This window comes from Aptenodytes patagonicus, chromosome 3 (genome assembly GCF_965638725.1).
Source record: "Aptenodytes patagonicus chromosome 3, bAptPat1.pri.cur, whole genome shotgun sequence".
Taxonomy (NCBI): Eukaryota; Metazoa; Chordata; class Aves; order Sphenisciformes; family Spheniscidae; genus Aptenodytes; species Aptenodytes patagonicus.
The window spans coordinates 2950776-2970504 of NC_134951.1; the positions used below are offsets into that span (position 1 = coordinate 2950776).

The following is a 19729-nucleotide window of genomic DNA, read 5'->3' on the forward strand; positions in this document are numbered from 1 at the left end:
TACACGGGCAGTTCCTGGAGATCAACAGGGTCGTAAGGTAAAGAACAGTAATTCTGCTTGGTGTACACTATGAAAGCCTCAGCGTGTTAATAAAAAAGACAAGCTTCAAGAGCATGTACATAATATAATTAAGCACAGATAGATGAAACACTGATTCTCCATCCACCTGCATATTTTACGCAAGTATTTTAAACTTTTCCCCCATCAGCAATAAGGTTTGGTAAGGCTTTAAATCTTGCACACTGCGGTACTAAGCTTTTTAAAGAACAGACTCGGAAAATAAAAAGCAATTCCAGCAATCAAAAAGGTTTAAGTTGTTGGCTTTTTTTATTTACAGACTACTGGCAATTAATTTAAAGGCATCAGATAATGGACAAAACGGGCATTTTCTAACTTAAAAGTATATAAACAGCTTCATCAGAAACCAATCTTTTAGGTACATAAACAGCTTCATCGGAAGCCGTTCTGCTAGTTACATAAAGAATCCTATTATGCCAAATTAATTCAATCTAACTAATTAGAGAGCAGGAAGTTCTTTCAATTATTTTATGTGCTGTCTGAGAAACACACTTGAATACGAGAGCAGATTTCATTAATTGCGGTTCATTATTCTCCAGATTAGTTACTAAACTTGCATCAGAAGGTCAAAGACAGCAATTTTGTTAGCTGCCACCACCTTGACTGGAATGTCTCTGCATTTCTGAAACTCAGGCAACCACTGACTATAAACAAAAAACAGCACCGGGAAAGACCATTTTGTTAAGATAATTTTTGTATGTGCTCACTTACTTTAAGGTTGATGCCAGCCTAAGCAACGGCGTATGATTGAAATAAAAAGCTGCTAAAATAAAAAAAGGTATTTTCAGAACGAGCGATCGGAACTCCGTCTTCTGTTTACTCGCACAGAATCAGAGATGCGGTAACGCGTCCACTCAGAGAGCTGCTTGGTCGTGATGAACTTCACTTCAGTTATAAACTTGGAAGAAGGTTAAGTACTGCTCCCTTGGAAATGATGCTCAAAAGCACTGAAATCCACTTAGCCCTAAGACCCTGCTTACAAGGCGCAACAAATCAAATCTGATGCTTTCTGCAGAGACGTACAGTCATCCAACCCTGATAATTTAACTATAACATATTGGAGATTTAATACAACAGCTGGGCCAGCCATCTAGTTCAAGATGGTTCACCAGCATTTTTCCAGAACAGGTTTTAACGACATTAGATAATTAAGTACTCTCAAATAATGTAACAGATATGCACTGAAAAGGGAGCTTGACAAGAACTTTGGAAATTCTCTTTCACTGTAGTTGTTCGATGAACCAGGAGAAAGTAATAAACTGATCCCCTTAGCTTTTTGGTATTTATGTTCAAAAACCTGTTATTACGCATCTGCTCATTTGCTTTTAGCCAGGAAAGGATGATTTAGATCTATTTGCTTTGTAAAGCATTCCTTTAGTCATTTCTATTCCTGAACCTAGCTCTCCCAATTTGCTGTTTACGGCAACAGAAGCCCATCAGTTCCCAGTTAGCGGTCAGATTCCTTTGCAATTACAGCCAAAAAATCCTTTCGGCTTCGCCTCCCCCTTATACTTCTCGTACTTTCCCACCTACTCACCTTGCACATTCATTTACGTCCCCTGCCACTGTGTATCGAAGTTTTATTCTGCCACAGAACTAAGATGTGTTCTGTATTTTCTGAGACTCAGAAATATCATTTTTTGTGTCCTCTCTATTGCGTCGTTTCCTACAGTTATGCAAGAATTACTAGCTTGCTGTCTCGCTCTGGCAGGTTAGCGATAAGGTGTTAAAGCTGATTGCCAAACGCTGACCCCCATAGCAGCCCCATCATCCACTGAGTACAACGGCCATTCATCACCGCCACCGGTTAAATTCTTCTGGCCACATTTGCATCATCAGGCCATTATAAAGAAACAGCAAGAAAGATTACGAGACATGATATTTATGATCTTAAAGCCAGACTCGCTACAACAGCACGTATTTATTTTTTCTGCTGCACAGAAGAAGCTGTAGCTAGTTCTGTAGCAGTTCCTTCAATTTTCGCTCTCTCTTCTATGCACTGTGATTGCTAACAGGAGTGAAGAAGCCCTGTTTCCTTACTGATAGAGCTGCGAAGAATATCTATAAACCTCTCAAACCAGTGAGGTGTATTTGTAACACAACTGACTTGTTCTGTTACAAAACTAAAAGTGGCAAGTAATTTTAAGATTTCATTTTACTACACAGATCCAGTGGTCATGGAAAAACTTAGGTTGCTCTCCAACGCAACCAAGCATAACAAAATCACACGCTCCTGTTTATATATTAGCTTTTATTTTTTTAAAACAAAGCAGAAATAGCATTTTCCCTCCTATTAAAAATTGTTGCGATCATGATCTGATTACTTGAGTTTCCACAGTAATCCATAATATAAATTAAAATATCTTTAAATAGATGTCTTTGTAGTTTAAAAACTGACTTCAAGACAAATAATACAAGACTGATCTTGAACAGTAGGAAGGAGTGGGAACAGGTGGTTAGACTAGAGGCAGGAAATTAGACCTCGTTTGTAATCTCAGCTCTCATTGATTCAGTAAGAATTCAAGAAGTTGTGAAAGGCTCTCACTGCAATTGTAAAGAACACCTATTTGCATCTTTCGATACCAGAATACCTTTAAGAAAGCCACTGTCTTAATTTTAATTCTCTGAATTTCATAGATGAGTAAGGTTCTACGAATCCAGTCTCAACACTAAGGCTGTTGTAAGCAAAAGGCAACATGAAAATGTAAAGCATTAAAGTAGATAAGATTTGGGAGTAAAATTTGCTCCTTTTATTACTTTGTAGAGAATAGAACCACAGTCAAACTAAAAATATTTTGAATCTGCCTTCCTTTTATTTGTGCTAGGTCTGTCATAAGTTACTTTTAAAAATATTTAAGTGTTAGGGTATTTATTTTTGGTCTATTTATTTAATATTTCACTGTACTTCTACAATGACAAAACAGCTTCCTGTAATCCTCAGACAGTCTTATAACAGCAAGTTTAGCTGTAGCAAACAACGGAATAGAATGTCTGGATCCAGTCACAACAAATAGTTGCTTGGGGATTCTTAGGGTTTGTTTTGCTTTGTTTTGAGAAAGATATCCTTTTAAAACATTTTTCTGCATGTAAAGAGGTATGGAAAGGTCTCAGTTAACAGGTAATGTGCTTCCAGAACTCCAGACAAGTGAACGAGACAGCAGAGTGAGCTGGACGGTTAACAAAGCACGGACAGAGTGGACTTCCACAAACTTTAACGTGCGAGATCTGGCTCCAGATTTATCTTCATAACAGTTTTTTAAATCTTCCAGACTTACGCTATACAGGACTACTCCTTTATAAATAAACTACAGACTCTCAAATAAAGGAGAAAATATTATTTATAATGGGATTCTGTATTTCATCTGTTTTCTTTAAAAGAAAGTAGTGTTTTCTAGTCTGCTTGACCACGCATTAGCTACTGCTCAGAGCACAGAAGCCACATCGGGAGCAGGTGGAGTTTTGCAACACAGCATCCAAAAAAAAAAAAAAAAAAAAAAATCAAATGCTTCTCTGACATGTGGAATAGACAAAGAGAACGAACAAAGCAACTGGCCAAAGTACATAGCAGGTAAAAGGTGACATGAGCTGGGGCGAGGGGCGGGGGGGAATGGTGTATGAAATAACAAATTAAAAATAGAATTACATTTTCCACTTGGCAATACACAAACAACACTAAGTGCACTTCATAAATTTTACTATTGTTGCTGTGGTAATTTAGTGGTATTACCATAAATCACGCTGGTAGTGTACTTGGCACTTTAAAAAAGCCAAGTGGGCTGAGTGTATCAATAAGTTTAAACAGCTCCACTATCTCTGGACAGAATGGAGGGGAAATGCATCACAAGGCTTTACTGTGACTAAAAGCTTGGTTTGCCCTGCAACAACATATAAAATAGCACTTTGCCAGCAAGTCTAACAGCACTCACCAGTATTGCTGCATAGCCTATTTGATTTCATTTTTTACCTGCTGTGCAAGGGGAGAGGTCTGCCTGCCCTTTTTCTCATCTCTAACAGGAAAGAGAGACTTCAGCAGCTTTGGCATCTGAGGCACAAAGGACTTTACAGGATTCAGATAGGAAGCAGCAAGGCTACCAATACCTGTTGGAAAAATTAAAAAATGAGAACAGTTATGCTTTGGGGAAAAGGAAAAAAAAAACCCAACCCAAAACACCCCAAAAAAGTATTACAAAACTGTTGTCATTTTAGTCTGAGATGACACCTTCCAGTGGTCAAAGCATTAGCCAAGGAAAAGCACTGAGTGCTTGCTCCTCCTTCGAAAGGGACATATGAATTTGGGTAGGTCTTAATCTGTGGCCCCAGTATACAGAAAATCTTTTTCATCACATAGTGTGAAAAAGCTTGTTGTTTGCAATTAGAAACATAAAATGCTTTATAACTTGCAGAAGCAGGGGAAAAAAAAACCCCAAGAAACAAAATTGAAAAAGGATGTCCATACAGCACACAATTTTAACAGCAATTACAAAACTTACTAGAAATAAGAGATGAGAAGATCCAAGTTAAGAAAAAGCAAAAAGTTAGGGGCATTTAACTCTTCTTACTCACACTGCCATTTTTTCCACACTACTCCCCCCTTGAGAAAACCTAGTTATATGTACTAAACATCACTACTATATATCTCTGTGCTCTCAGTTACACATTAGGCACATCAGCTGCAAAATAATCCATCCAAATCCAGTGCTGCTTATTTTCTAACATATTAGCAGCCTTACTGTCTTTGCTGGTGTCCTGGTTTCGGCTGGGATAGAGTTAATTTTCCTCCCAGTAGCTGGCATAGTGCTGTGTTTTGGATTTAGCGTGAGAATAATGTGATAACACACTGATGTTTTAGTTGTTGCTAAGCAGTGCTTATACTAAGTCAAGGACTTTTCAGCTTCCCATGCTCTGCCAGCGAGGAAGCGCACAAGAAGTTGGGAGGGGGCACAGCCAGGACAGCTGACCCCAACTGGCCAAAGGGATATTCCATACCATGGGACGTCATGCTCAGTACAGAAACTGGGGGGAGTTGGCCGGGGGGCAGCGATCACTGCTCGGGGACTGGCTGGGCGTTGGTCAGTGGGTGGTGAGCAGTTGCATCACTTATTTTTCCTGGGTTTTGTTTCTCTCTCTCTTTTTTGTTGTTTTCCTTTTCATTACAATTTATTATTATTCTATTATTTCAATCATTAAACTGTTCTTATCTCAACCCACAAGTTTTCTTACTTTTGCCCTTCTGATGCTCTCCCCCATCCCACTGGAGGGGGTGGGGAGGTGGGGTGGGTGAGTGAGCAGCTGGCAGGGGTCTACTGAGATCCCTCTCTGGGACACCGATGAGGTTATGGAGCTTGACTTCAATCAGTTACCTGAGGGTGATATATCAAATTTCAAGGCAATACTGTTTAAAGTATCTCTTGATTCCACAGAATATTCAATAGTCCCTTTAGGCTTTTGAAAAGACATTCGTCACCCATCTTTCTTTTCTGGGGTCTTCTTCTGGCCAGTGTCTTGCCATTAGTGATGTACTTGCAATTAATTTTTAGAAATTTCTCTGTATATGCTTATAACAAATTTATTTTAACACGTTCTGGTCAGTTCTGTCATTATCTCAACCCTTTGTGCCCCACGTTGGGCGCCAAAAAGGACTGTCGTGGTTGAACTCCAGTCGGCAACCAAGCACACACAACCACTCGCTCACCCTCCCCGCTGGCAGAGCACGGGAAGCTGAAAAGTCCTTGACTTAGTATAAGCACTGCTTAGCAACAACTAAAACATCAGTGTGTTATCACATTATTCTCATGCTAAATCCAAAACACAGCACTACGCCAGCTACTGGGAGGAAAATTAACTCTGTCCCTGCTGAAACCAGGACAGCTGGTTTACGCACATAGCAAATAGCGCTTTCTGAGCCCAGCTAGCTTTTGGCTTTAGAAATTGAGCTCCTGAGATAAGACTGCATCTTCAGACAACTTTAACCACGTGGCATTTAGCAGAACTAGTAACAGAGTTGAAGGAAAGGCTAGCTGGAATAGCCTAGAGTCTGAGTAGTTTTGCCACAACTGCTAAATATTCACACAGAGGGAACTGCGTGAACATTTTTCTGGAGAAGAAATTTCTCTGCATCTCTGAAAGCAGCTCAGCTTTATCTGACATTCAGGAGCTGGGGTAACTTCACTCCATTTTTAGGAAAGTTATTTTAGCTTTAGGAAAGCCCTTACCCGGATCAGGAGAGTGGTTTTGCTGCCCAGAGCCTGGCAGAGAGGTACGAGACGGACTAATGCCTCTACTGGGATTTGTGGCACCTTGGGATACATCTTGCTGACTCTCCCATCGGCCCTAGGAGGGAAAAAAAAAAAAGTTGTATTTTTCAAAGTTAGCACACCAGCAAGAGTACAGCAATACTTACATACCATGCCAGCCTGCACAGCCTTTTTGCAAAGTTCAGAATGCACAGAGCTGAGGAAAGACCCTTCCCCAGAGGCATTTTTAGTTGAAACACCCAGTCCTGCAAAGATAAGCACCCCCAGCTCCCATCAGCATCAAGGCACATAAAAAGTCTACTTATAGACCTTAAAGCTATAATAGCTCACTCAATTGCACAGCTGTGTTTTACAAGTCACAACCAGGTGAAAAGTTACAGCCAGGTGAAAATAAAATAGTACTGTCTGCCCAAAATGCCTAAATATTTTGTGTATCTGCTCAGGAAGCGGTCACAAGTGAAATCGGGATATAGAGAGTGTCAGAGGGAAGGAGTGAGGACAGACACAGCTCTGAACAAGAAAAGAAATATGATCTTAGACCTAAAGGCTGGATGTTAGTGCCTAGGGTCAGATAATGGAAGAGCTGATCAGATCAAGAGGAAACAACTGTGGTAGTGCAATTTTTTTTAATAGCCTGGAAAAGAGGGAGATGGAATACACGACAACAAGCTACGGATACCAGGAGCCAAGAAAAAGATTAAGTAAAGACAGGTTAGAGTCTTGACATGGTTAGTAAAGATGAAACGATGTGGAAATGGCCTCAAGTTGCGCCAGGGGAGGTTTAGATTGGACGTGAGGAAAAATGTCTTTACTGAAAGAGTGGTTAAACATTGGACCAGGCTGCCCAGGGAAGTGGTGGAGTCCCCATCCCTGGAGGTATTTAAAAGACGTGTAGATGAGGCGCTTAGGGACATGGTTTAGTGGGCATGGGGGTGTTGGGTTCATGGTTGGACTTGATGATCTCAGAGGTCTTTTCCAACCTTAATGATTCTATGATTCTATGATTTTCAGACCTGCAAGAGCCTGAGTGTAGATGAGGCAGGAAGAAACAGCGACTGAGAAGGTGGTAGGCCATCTGCCTTTCCAAGGTCCCAGGATTCTCTAGTTGGGTTTTCACATGGATCCCAACGGAGGTAACACACTATTCTGCATGTGGGGTGCGATTTCTCTCGCTTTTACAAAGGTCCACTGTGGTTTTGCGTCTTTCTTCTCAACCTTATGGGTCAGAAACTGGCTCAATGACAAAGTCTCTTGGCTAACACAGAGAATCTCCAAGCTAGTATTTCACACCAGTGCACGAGTGTCAAGAATCTATGTGGCCAAATCATTTTTTCCTAACTCTATCATCTTGATATGTAAAATCATTTACAGATTTGTCTGCAATGATTACACGAAGTGACTGGCCAGAGGGTGTCTCTGCTGAAAATTTCATGTGAACACAAGACCAGTATATTGCTTCACCAAACTGTGCACCACGTTAAGTGTGCAGAGCTGAAAGGCAGGCACTGAAATCCATGTGGTTGTCCTTCAAACTTCTGATATAGGCCCACTCGTAACGCCTGCCAAAGCGGTTCCTTTGCACTGCTAAAGAGTAGGCGCTAACAAAACTATATGGTGCTAATTTACTTAATTTATAGGAGACTTTAAGGCAATTCAATATCCATTTAAGAGTCTACATGCCAAAAGAATCTGGTCTCAAATGCTGTAAGAAGTCTCAATGACTTGTGGAAAAGTGTTGTCCTGTTCAAGTAGCAGAGTGCCCTCAGGACTACAAGCTTGCAAAGTTTCACCTTTCCAGAAACAGAGGTTGCAAAGACAGGACGGTGCAGCCAAAAATTGAAGTCTGATCCCACTTCTGGTAAAGAGTTATGCTATGGTTGGTACAATATCTGTACTTGTCTGGATTATATTGTATCTGTATCTGAATCTTGCTTGTTCTTTTAAAAGACATACCAGAAAGAGAAATACTTTCACGAGATGGTACAGTGAACATACTAGAAAGGAGTCACAAGGGATGGATAGACCTGCTACATCCCAGAGCACAAGTTTCATGTGTTTTTCCTGGAGGAAGAGGGTGGAAATGTGCCTTTTCAAGAAGCTTCACACTGTTGGATGCAAGAAAATAATCCGACCTTGAACACAAAAATGACAGGCAGCTAAACTAATCTTAACTGTAACTTGAAGTCATGAATGTTTCACAAATAATAAATAAGCCAGGATAGGAGGAATAGATTTCTCCAATGGGTTGAAGGTCACACTGAGCAGCCCAGAGCAAAAATCGTTTCCATTTGGATCTATAAGTTAGTCCCACAGAAGCTCTCCTGCTTTGAATAGCAAGTAACTTGCGCAGCACCCGTCTTCAGACCTCTACTAGCTAACATCCGTATTATTTGATGTAGAGACAACAGGCGCTGTTTCTGTGAAGTAACATTTGGGATACCTAAAGACTAATGGATGTCTGAGTTCACTGGAGGCAGCCATCCTGAATGTCAAAACTGATATAACCCAGGCTGGGACCTAGCAGTAATACCAGGGGTTTGTTTAGTCTTGTATTTTTGAGGACTTTGGTGTTTAAGCCCCTCTTGAAAGCTTCCTGCTCTATCAGCATGGATGATAGAGCCGTTCTACCCATACCTTAAGCCCCCAACTTAAGCATTATCTTTGACCTGCAACTCATTTATGTCTTACACACATCAAAAAGTCATGCCTATGTCTGGAAAATTCTTTCCACAAAATGCTTCTATGAAACAGTCTTTCCTATTCCACTCCCCAGAAACTCTTATTCAGGCTTTTGCAGTCTCGTCTTTCAACTAGTGCAGGTTTCTTTCAGGTGGCCTTACCGCATGCAGTCTTGCCCCACTTACATCCATTCAAAATACTGCTTCAGAGACTGCTTTCTGCCATTCTGATCACTTCACGCGCAGAAGCAGACATTGAAAGCCAGCATGGAAACAGCCTACGGCTTCAGACTATGCTCAAACTGTCTTCCCCTTCGGGATGTGAAAAGTTTCCTGAAGTCTCCTTCACTGGCTCCCACTGACGGGTTAGTTTGCAGGAGAAGAGTCAAAACATGAGAAAAGAGTTAATACTTCATCCAGATGGGGAAAATATCTCAGTGTAATTTGGTATTTTTTGCATGCACCAGCTCAGTGGTGCTGAAGGAGTTTTTTAAAAAAAAAACAAACAAACCCAAAAAACCCCCACAAAAACCAAAACAGAAGACTATTTGGTGGGAAGTCGTCACAAGACTCAAACAATCTTGAAATACTGTTTGGTTTTGTTGCCTTCTGGTCTGGTCTGCCATCAGCCTGGTAGATGTTGGCATTAGGTTAAGAAAACGAACAATGGAAGAGTGCGAAGCATCTGAAGGCTTCTTTTTTGGAGGACATAAAGCTTGATTAGTGTTACTTTTGGATCTTAGAATAACGATGCACTTACTAAAGACAAATGGATAAAGGCTACATGTCTTATTAATTTTCTTCCTATAGGCCAAGCCTAAGTGCTTCTGGAGACCACAGAGACATAAGAAACAGAAAGACTATTATGGGAAAGTTTTCTAGCTTTCTAGAACACTGACTCAATGCAGGTAAGGAGCAACTGAATCATTTTCTGAATCACGATTTGTTGAGTCAGAAGTGCCCTTCATTGACTGTTCTAACAAGAACAGTTTCAGGCAAGTATCTTGACTTTCTAGACCTGTTTGGAGAATGATGAAAAAAATTGGAGTAGGTAAGAAACAGAGCAAAACACTTTCAGAATATTCATCTTGTACAGAAAGAATGGCAACGTTTAGTGACTTTTTCCTTAGGAAAAGCCTTTTTTCTTAGGATCTTTAGGAAATTTTGCTTCAGCCTTGCTATTATGGACGACTACATTTTCGACATAATTTTAAATATTTTGCCAGGTTAAACAAAATGAAGGTCCTGAGAACAGGAATGTGCACTTGAGAAAAGGATCTGTCTGGCCATATATTTAAGGTATGTCGGGTTTTTAAATAACACTTGCTTTGGAGAGAGCAGAAAGATCATCATTGTAGACTGAAGGTCAGATTTGTTAGGGGTAATGTGAGCCTCAACTCTGAGATGACAGCAAACCATTAAAAAGTAGGTAAATCAGGGCAACAGGTGGAGAAATATTTGCAAAAGAAAATACTGGAGGCAACTGAAAGGCTCAACTGTTGTGTGAAGAATCTGCAGAGGCAAAAGGCAGTTCATGAATGATTGATTTTACTAAGGTGGATTGAAAGATAACCCATCTCAATCTCACAAAAAGAAAAAAATATAAGAATTATTAACTATATTAACTTGATGAAGCTCCCAAGTTTCACATATGCATGTTATACAGCACTCTCACGATTGCTTTGTGCATTCACTAACTGAAACACTTGAAGTCTAAGCAATTGGTATTAAGTGCTGTGAATCTTTCCTCTATCAAGAAGGGTGGTGAGAGAAAGGAAGGAAGTTTATAAATCATTTGCCCAGAGGAGCCATCATTTCATGAATATATTTGGTCTCTGCCAAGTGACCAAACAGAGGTCAAGTGACTTAATTTAACAAATCAAAAAATAGCCACCGGAAGAATGCATGTCCCTTGATGTATAAACAGCTCTGTATCAAAATAAAGTGTTTTATTTCTATAATACCTTCTCCTTCTCCTCTGCCTTCCCTTCTTTCACACATCCTCCATGAAAAACACCAGGGAATTTATTTCAGGTCAGCACTGACACGCACAAAATCTTTAGAGCAAATATGGGTGATCACTACCTAAGTCATCTGTAGGCTTTACCTGACAACAATTCTTTTCTTGAAGTTGACAGACCATTAAAATGCTGCCACTGGGTAAGAGAAATGAATAGTTCTTGTGTTTTATTATTTTAGCAGTTCAGAAAAGGCTTAGGAAAAGATAACCATGTAGCACTTAAATGTAAGCATACAGCTGGGACAAAAGGCACTTGTTCTCATGAACAGCGAGATTATTCAAATTGATCTACATGGTACCAATTTGGTGAAAAAACTCTGGTTCCCAGTAAAACCTGAAGGTTCAGTGGCACAATCTTGTCTTATTTGGCTTTTGGATACAAGGCTTTTGAGCTACAAACTACCGGACCTTTGGGAAAGGAAGGATGACTGTCAAAGACAGAATGGCTATTGTGCAAAGGTATTTTAAGAACAACTGATGAAATTTTTCATCAGTATGTGATTATAGTCTGAAGACGACCCGTAAAAAAAGTCAGAGGTGCCTTCCATTCTTTGTGCAGCTCATTCATCCAGTTTAAGTCAACTGAATTTTTTAAATTCCAATGCAAGCACCCTGGAACGTAAAAATCCAGCTCCGTATCTTGTATCACCACTAAGAGACTCTATACTCTGGCATCACCTGACATGTACTGATGTGCAAGATGAAATAAAATCCATCTCACTCTCCCGTAACCATATCTGTAGTGATAACAGGAGTAAAAATCGGCTTTTTCTCATTTAAGCAAGCAGATATAACTTTGAGGTGAGACCAAATGCAGTCCTGTTAACCTAATATGAAACATCCGTAAGACTGTCTTCTGAAGTAAATTTAGAAGGCATCTCTTTGCCTTCTCAGCCAGTTCGGTAGCTTAATCTCATGAGTTATTATTAAAAAAATCCCAATGGTGACTTAAATATTTCACGTGAATGCATATCTCAGTGTGAGAGTCATCCTGCTCTTTGGAAGCTCTCTGTGGTGTCAGTACACAGAGATATTCTTTAATGTTTTTTCAAAATATGCCAAACCCACACCTCTGCTCCAGTCTGGAGAAGGGCTTTTCTAGCTCTTCAGGGGGGTGTGACCACCCATCCACATTTGTAGTAACAGAGATTCAACTATGGCTGCAAGATGAATCCGGGTCCTAATTCTGGAAACTTCTGATCTGCCTGTTTTAGCTGCACCAACACCATCTTTACTTCTTATTCTAACTTCTTTAATATTCTTGTTTACAGGGGAATGAGTCCTGGCTATTCATAGTGCTGAAGAATGAAGCGGCGTCCACATTCATAACTTTACCAGCGTGAATGGTGCTTTACATAAAGGAATGAGACTCAAGAGCCCTTTCCACAAAGCTAAAAATCCACGGTAAAGACAGCAGGAATGCAAGGAATAATAATGTTAAAATTAGAGAGAAAAATGAAGTAATGGAATAAAAGTTAAGGAGAGGACTATTCTGAAATATGTTGAGGGCTCCCACTAATATTAAAGTATGCAGGCTTGACAGATTAGTTCTCCACCCAATTCAGGATGCCGTTACTATCCTGTGACTGATGTTTCTTATGGTATAATAAACCACTTGTTTGAGATTAGCTTATTATAGTCACTTGTAAACAAAACCAAATTCCTGGTAAAATAACGAGTTATGACTGCTGGAGAAGACTTTTCACTAAATTTCTCTGCAAGTGACAACGACATCTAACTTAGCTGAAACTCTGCATATCAAGCCATTCTCAGATCCTTTATGCTAAAATAGATAGGACCAATATCACCAGTGTGCTTTATGATGTCTGTGTGCTATAGGAACATTTAAGAATTTGTTTAACATTTCATTGTGATTACAAACGCTTTCGCTCATCTCCCTACGGAAACTGAACCAGAGATCCATTTGAAATCAGAAAATTCTAACAGGGGAGTTTGCACTCCCCATGTCCTGAGTAACAAGTGCCTTGAAATGAAGCACGCTGCAAGCAAGGAGGTAAGCTACACAATCTCAGCTCCGTGTTACAGCGGTACAGTGTGTTTGTCAGCGGCTACATCAACCACGGTGAAGAGCTGCAAAACCCCATGCAAACCACTACGAATTAACTCTGGTTAACCAAAGCTTGGTACAACTAAGGGGACAGCCATTCCTCCGAGAGTGTTAACATGATACTAAGGATAAACGTTTTCCATTGGCCCAGTATTAATTTAAAAATCATTCTTTCATAGAAATCGAGAGTTGTTAACACTGAACTATCTGAAGCCATAAAGCCTGAGAAAGATTTGGAAGAAACTCTCAACGTTTATCTCATCTCCAGGCTAATGTACACATGACTGGCATATATTTGCTTGCTTTCAGGTCTACCTTTTTTTTTTTTCTTTTTAGCTGAGTTGGGGCCATTTCTGAAATAACTTCACCCTATCCAAAGAACTGTGAGAAATGGCATTAAATAGCTATAGCTCTGTAACAAACCGTAAGAATCACCCAAGAAGGAGAAACTTCTCTCATTTGTACCAGTTTCAAACTGCATTAATGACAGGCTTTTCAATGGAAAAAATCATTTGCTGTGTACTATGCAAATGAGACACCACCAGCGGCACCTTCAAAGCAGGAAGTAAAAGCATGTAAGTGAGCAAAATAAACTTTATAGTGAGATAAAATTATTATCCCACTCATTAGGTGGACCTAATGAATTACCTCTGCTGGGACCTTTGGACTCTGAAACATGCAATGAGAGAAATCATTGAGGGGAAGGGAGGAGAAAAACAGAAATCATCAAGAACTCTGGTCTTTAATTTTTGCTTTGAAAACCTACAATATTGAAACACTCCACAGTTCTCTCCAAATAGAAGTTGCTATAAGCACTTTATCACCTGCACATACTTTAGCATTCTCTACATGGACCAGATGTAGCAGATTTAGCAACCAATGCTAGAGCACTACATCAAAATTCTATTATTCCATGCAATTGCATTATGCATTAAAATATCTTTTCACCACTAGATTCTCCCTTTTAAAATGGCTCTGCTCGCTGGGCAGAATATCTATCAGGAGAAGACCCTTCAGTTTATCTAAGACTTGGAAATTAAGTTTAAATTTCACTTTTTAAAGAAATACTTTTGATCTATACAGTTGTTTTTAAGGAGTGTAGTGGGCTGAATTATCACCCACCAGAAGCTTAAGACTGCTGGTTTCCCTCTGAAGGTCAGAGACTCTCCTCAAAGGCCTCTATTCTGTCCTAGAGGCGGACCTGAACTTACATAGGAACCCAAATTTGTCCCTTACCCAGAAGGTTTGCATCCAGCCAGGTTAAAGCTTTGGAAGAGCTCTGAAGCTTGACAATGAGAAAATTTCCCCTGATAAATGCAATCCTGTGTGATGGATGGCTACGTTTAATCCTGTCTGCTCAACTCAGGTCTGCCATCGTACATCCCACAGCGGCTGGCGGCAGTGCTGTATGACTGACGAAGGCTTGGGAACTTTCCCAGAGAGGTCTAGTGTAGCACATCCAAAGGTAGTTATGTCCTAGGAACAGTCCCAAGGATACAAGGAGCACCATGGGTGTGCCCCACCTTTTACAGATGTTTCCCACTTATGCCCCTGTAACTGGTATACTGTAGTCACTGTAGCTACCTTTTTTCTACAGAAGATTTCCCAGGAGACCTTCAGATACTTACCCGGTTACTGCTCAGGTTATAAGGGGGTGCTAAATCTTGGCGGCTTCCAGAAAGCTGAAATAGTTAAGACAAGCAGAATTATTTCTTAACAAAAACTTAAACAACTGATAAATATGTCTCTTGACAAACACAAGGAAGGGTGGAAAGAAACAGTTTTGCGGTTAAAGCAGAACTGAAAGCCAAGAGATGAAAGGTGAAATTCCAATTATTGACCTGGAAGGAGCCAGAATTTGACAAGTTTGATTACCAGTTCCGTCAATGGATTTCTTTCCAAATTTTGGACAACAGAAGTCTCGCCTTTCTTATGCACAACACTGTTACAAAGTTTAAGTTCAGTAAATACTTGTAACTTGCTTTCAAATCTTCTAAAGAAAAAGAAAAAAAATCTTCAATTTGATAGCTAAATGAAAAAACCTCCAGAGTTCAGAAAAAAGAAAAAAAAAAGCATAAGTTATTTTTATGTGGCTTTTTCAGATAGTCTGGATTTATGGGGGTGCTTTCACGCATACTAGCCTGTATGATGAAAGCATGAATATGTGCAGATTTTGTCTCCACTTAGCGATTTACATGCTCACAAACAGCACAGACAAACAGAAGGAAATTTATGGCTATACTCCATGAGTCCGGCATCACAGGGACCTGTAGTTCAAAGACTGGACCTGCTGCCCTCAATATGCTGCAGATGCCAGCACGGAATACTCACCCGATTCACATTGGGAGAGCTCAGGCTCCTGCGGTAGAGTTTTCCTTTTCCCATTAGCTGCTCTTTTACAGCAACTTCCTGCCAATCATAGAGAAGCAAAACAAAGAAAATATGCATGCTTTGCAAGAATCTAAGCTCCAATCATCCCAGGATAGTTTTGTCTATACAAGAAAAACGTTTCTAAACAGCCTTACTGCACAGGCTCCTGTCTGTAAAGGCTACTGTAATCAAGAACTTGCACATAATATGGCTGGAAGTGTAAGAGTGGATAAACTTTAACATCTAGTATTTTGCTGATTGGCACACGTAGGATTTTACAGCTAGTTCTGATTCTAGGAGATGACTGTTACAGATGCAAAGACTAAGACTCCCTTTCCAAGCTGAGCTCCTATTTTAATCCTTTAAACTAATCATATATGACAGGGAACTTGCTTTCAATACTTAAGAGTGCATCACACTTCACCATTAATTTATAGTGGGCAGGCACATACCCTAGCTTGTTTTGCATAACTTTTTGTGCTTGCATAATTTATATCCAGAAGAACAATTTTCAATAAATGTTTTTCTTTCCTGTATTTTTCCTGGTAAACAGATCAAGTTACAGTACTTAAGATTGACTCAATCAACATCTTATTTATTGACGGAATAGGTTTGGTTACTTCAAGGTAGAACATGGGCAAAATGACAAGAATTCTACTAGCAACTTCGGAAACTATTACTAAAGCCCAAAGCTTCAGAAAGCAAAAGCTAATGCCACACAACTACTTTTTCTGAACCATAATTAGCAATGCACAGTCTTAAAAACAAACCAAGCATCCCATAATAATGCATTTAATATAGAGCTCCCAGTCCCATCCATCCATATCGCAGGTAGCTGAGTGAGAACATCTCTGTAGAGAGAGCTACATTTGCCTCTTTGGATGTCTGCCACACGCACACTTTGTAAGGCTGAGGTATGCAGTGAAGTGGTGTTTTTGGTTTGTTAGCCATTGTATGCACTTATGAGAACATTTGCATTGCCATACACTGTTCTTAGTAAGCATATTCTCTGCTGTCTGCTACAGCCTTAAAAACAGACCTGGCGCAGACGATCCAAGGTGAGAATGTTCTCCACAGCCAGCACACTCCGCAAGTACTTCTCAATATAGGCTTCAGAGTCAGCTGAAGCTGCATCTTCAACATTCGCTGCCATTCTGGCTAGTGCCTCCCGCTCTTCAGCTCCTTGAGCATCCTAGGAAGACAAAAAGAAATGACATCCTTTTAAAATGAAATAAAAATCTCCCACATCACTCCTGAAGAAAACGCATTTTTAAAACATGCAGGACAGATTCAACATTGTTTGCCCTTAAGCTCCGGGGCAGATTCAGATGTCTTGTTGGAGATTTCTAAACATAAGCCTCATTACATTGAAGGAACTTGTGCCATGCAAACTGCATGGGGGCTCCTACCACTGTCATAGACATCTCAAGCTATACGTGGTTACTCTTCTTTAGGTTTTGGTGGTTTGGGGTTTGTTTTTTTTTTTGGGGGGGGGGGGGGGAGTGTTGAGAGTCTCACAGTGAGACTGCCATAGATTAGCAAAAGGGCTGCATTCAGATATTTTGTAATTAAAAAATGCTCAAACACATTCGGGGCGTTACCTATCCTGTGAGGAAAACAAAATTTCAAGTGACTTCCGAGAAAAAAAACAGAACATTGCTTGAGAAGCATTTCAACACAGAGTGCTAAATACAGCAGAACATAAAAGACAGTCAGGCAGCAATCAGACTTTTGGCTCTTCATGTGTTAATGTTTTTACAAGTGCTCTGACAGAGCATCTGTTTGGAAGGAAAGGATTAGCATCTAACTAGGAACATGCTCAGGAATCAAGAGTTGCATAAAGACATTACTTAGAAAAAGCCACTTTGTTATTTTTTACATATTCTCACGCTCCCTACGTTAGGCACTTCACCTACCCATCTTTACTCCCCCTTTTTCTCTCTCTTTAAAATGTTTCTTCAAGGACCTGAGCAAATAGATGCTCACTCAACAAAATACATAGTGACACTGGTAAGACATAGGTTGCTGCTAAGTCACAGCACGTAAAGGAATATGCTTAATCTTTTATAAGAACCATAGTTTATGCTTGCAGCAGCAAGAGCTAGCATGCTCAAAATAAGGGAAAAATCAAAGTTAGAGGCTCTTATCCAATTTCAGATACTCTGATTTCTTATTCACCTCTGGAATATTTGAGACTATCTCAAAAGTGACACCACAGCCAGGAATGGAACTTCGGTGAGACATTCTTCGGAGGAAACTCTGTGCAAAACCCTGTGGGGAGGCAAAGAAAAGGAAAATATTTCCTGCTTTAGGGAAAACACGGTTTAACATATTTCAACTGAAGTAAATATAGTTTACAAAGAAAGAAGTCCAAACCCAAGAGACTAGCCAATAAATATGTGTGAGTCAAAGATTTTAACTTGGAGACAAATCATTTGCTTGTCTGTATTTTAGACACAGAGAAAGGATTAACTTCCTTCATTGCAAGGTGACTGCTTAACCGGCACACAAAGCATTTGCTACTTCTAGAGGTGGGTTGTTTTTTTTTTTTGGTAGAGCCCCAGGTGACTTGTCTTGAATATCGACAAGTACAGGCATTAAATTCTTGACCAAAGAGATCGTTATGAAGAATGACTTAAGGGGGCATGGTCATTGTTTATGCTGACTTGGCGCCTTGCAGGGTTAAGAACTGGACTGTTGAATTAATGCAGAGATGAGTCATTCAAAGATGCTGCTGAGACGAACACCCGGGAAAGGTTATTGACGAGGATTTTTAGAAACCTAGCAAGCAAGCCAAAGATTCCGTGTCGAATAAAAGTAAAAAAACATCATTGACTAAATCTGTAGAAAACAGAACTGATGAAGACTTAACACGACTGTAATTATTGGCAGGCTCAATTTATCTACTGCATACACTCTTCCATTCTGTATGACAAAAAATTCACTGTTCCCTTTCTGAGAAAAAGCACCAAGAACTGTAGTTCTTCTATTCCTAGCACTAAAAACAGTTTAGAGTTGCCTACAGGGTTTCTGGGTGTGACCACACCTCTTCTGCTCTTGTTTCAGATTTTAACTACAGATGTGCAAACAGAATAACAATTCAGGCTTTCTGCTTTGTCATTATCACTGCTACGGGAAGCTGGATTCTGAGACAATGCTGAACAAACTCTTCCTCGCCATCTTTCTCAAGAATTAAATATTTTTCAGGACATGATGCTGCAAATGGAATGACAACCTTCTGCTTTCCGTTTATCAAACATCCTGCTCTCACCTACGCATTATCGTAAGAGCACAAGCCAATTGGAAAACGTAGAAGACCAAGAGTGATTAACTTTGACAAATTACACAAGGGGACCTCTGCTCCAACTATTGCTAATTTATCTCTAAATATCTGGATGCATAAATAGAAATGGTTAGCAGTAATGTGCAAACATACTATAGGAGTAGGGAAACACACAAGTTTCTTCTGATGCACCGTTTTTGCAAAACATGAACTCCAAGCTCATGAAAAGTTAACTCTTTCTACTTTTTCCAGTGATTGGGGATAAAGCACTTAGTAGTTAATACAAATAATACCGACTCTCTCATACTTAGATGCGATCGAGCCTTCAAAAAAAAGCTGCATTATCATCCACAATATAAAAGATACTATGAAAATTACCCGGCAGCTTAAAGTCTTGATAAATGCCATTGATAAGGTGCTTCCATTCAGGCAGAGATAAAGGCAGATAAAAGAAAATAAGAGTCATAGCAGCAGCATATTGCACAAATCACAGCCTTCCCCTCTTCAAGTAGTGATAAACGTGGGGGAGAGTGAAAGTGTGAAGGATCATAAAAGATATACCTGTCTGCCATACACATTAACACAAATGCGCTTGCGCAACACTAATTGCATTTCTGCAGGATGGCTGAGCTGGACAGTGGCTCTCACAATAAGGTAAACTCTTTCATCTGCTGCTGTTCCTTTACTGAGCTGGATACAGTCGTGGACTGTGGAATCCCATGAGGCTTCTGCTTTCACCTGCAAAGGAAAAAAATGTATCCTCTAATAAGCATAATTAGGTGTATAATTAACTGTAATTAATTAAGCATAATTAACAAAAATACATAATACATAAATTTTGAGAGTCAACTTCTCCATTTCACTCCCTATGAAGAAAGATCCCTGCACTTTAGAAGAGGCCATTTAAAAATCAAGATTAGTTTGCCAAATGACGACGTTGGGATTAAAAATGCCAACTTGCTCAAACTCTGGAACATT

At 39.9% G+C, this 19729-nt stretch overlaps 1 protein-coding gene across 3 annotated transcripts in view; it reads right to left on the bottom strand.

Moving 5' to 3' along the window:
• The window catches only part of KIF13B (kinesin family member 13B), a 133992-nt gene that overhangs the window by 15942 nt on the left and 98321 nt on the right, over nucleotides 1-19729 (bottom strand). For 2 of the 3 annotated variants that reach the window (XM_076332574.1, XM_076332572.1), the window contains 8 exons: nucleotides 19313-19489; nucleotides 17647-17739; nucleotides 16508-16660; nucleotides 15430-15507; nucleotides 14727-14780; nucleotides 13747-13767; nucleotides 6291-6408; nucleotides 4043-4176 (listed from right to left, as the gene is read on the bottom strand). In XM_076332574.1, coding sequence (XP_076188689.1) covers nucleotides 4043-4176; nucleotides 6291-6408; nucleotides 13747-13767; nucleotides 14727-14780; nucleotides 15430-15507; nucleotides 16508-16660; nucleotides 17647-17739; nucleotides 19313-19489 — 828 coding nt within the window. The remainder of the gene's footprint in view (nucleotides 1-4042; nucleotides 4177-6290; nucleotides 6409-13746; nucleotides 13768-14726; nucleotides 14781-15429; nucleotides 15508-16507; nucleotides 16661-17646; nucleotides 17740-19312; nucleotides 19490-19729) is intronic. The other variant, XM_076332573.1, reaches the window with a different exon arrangement.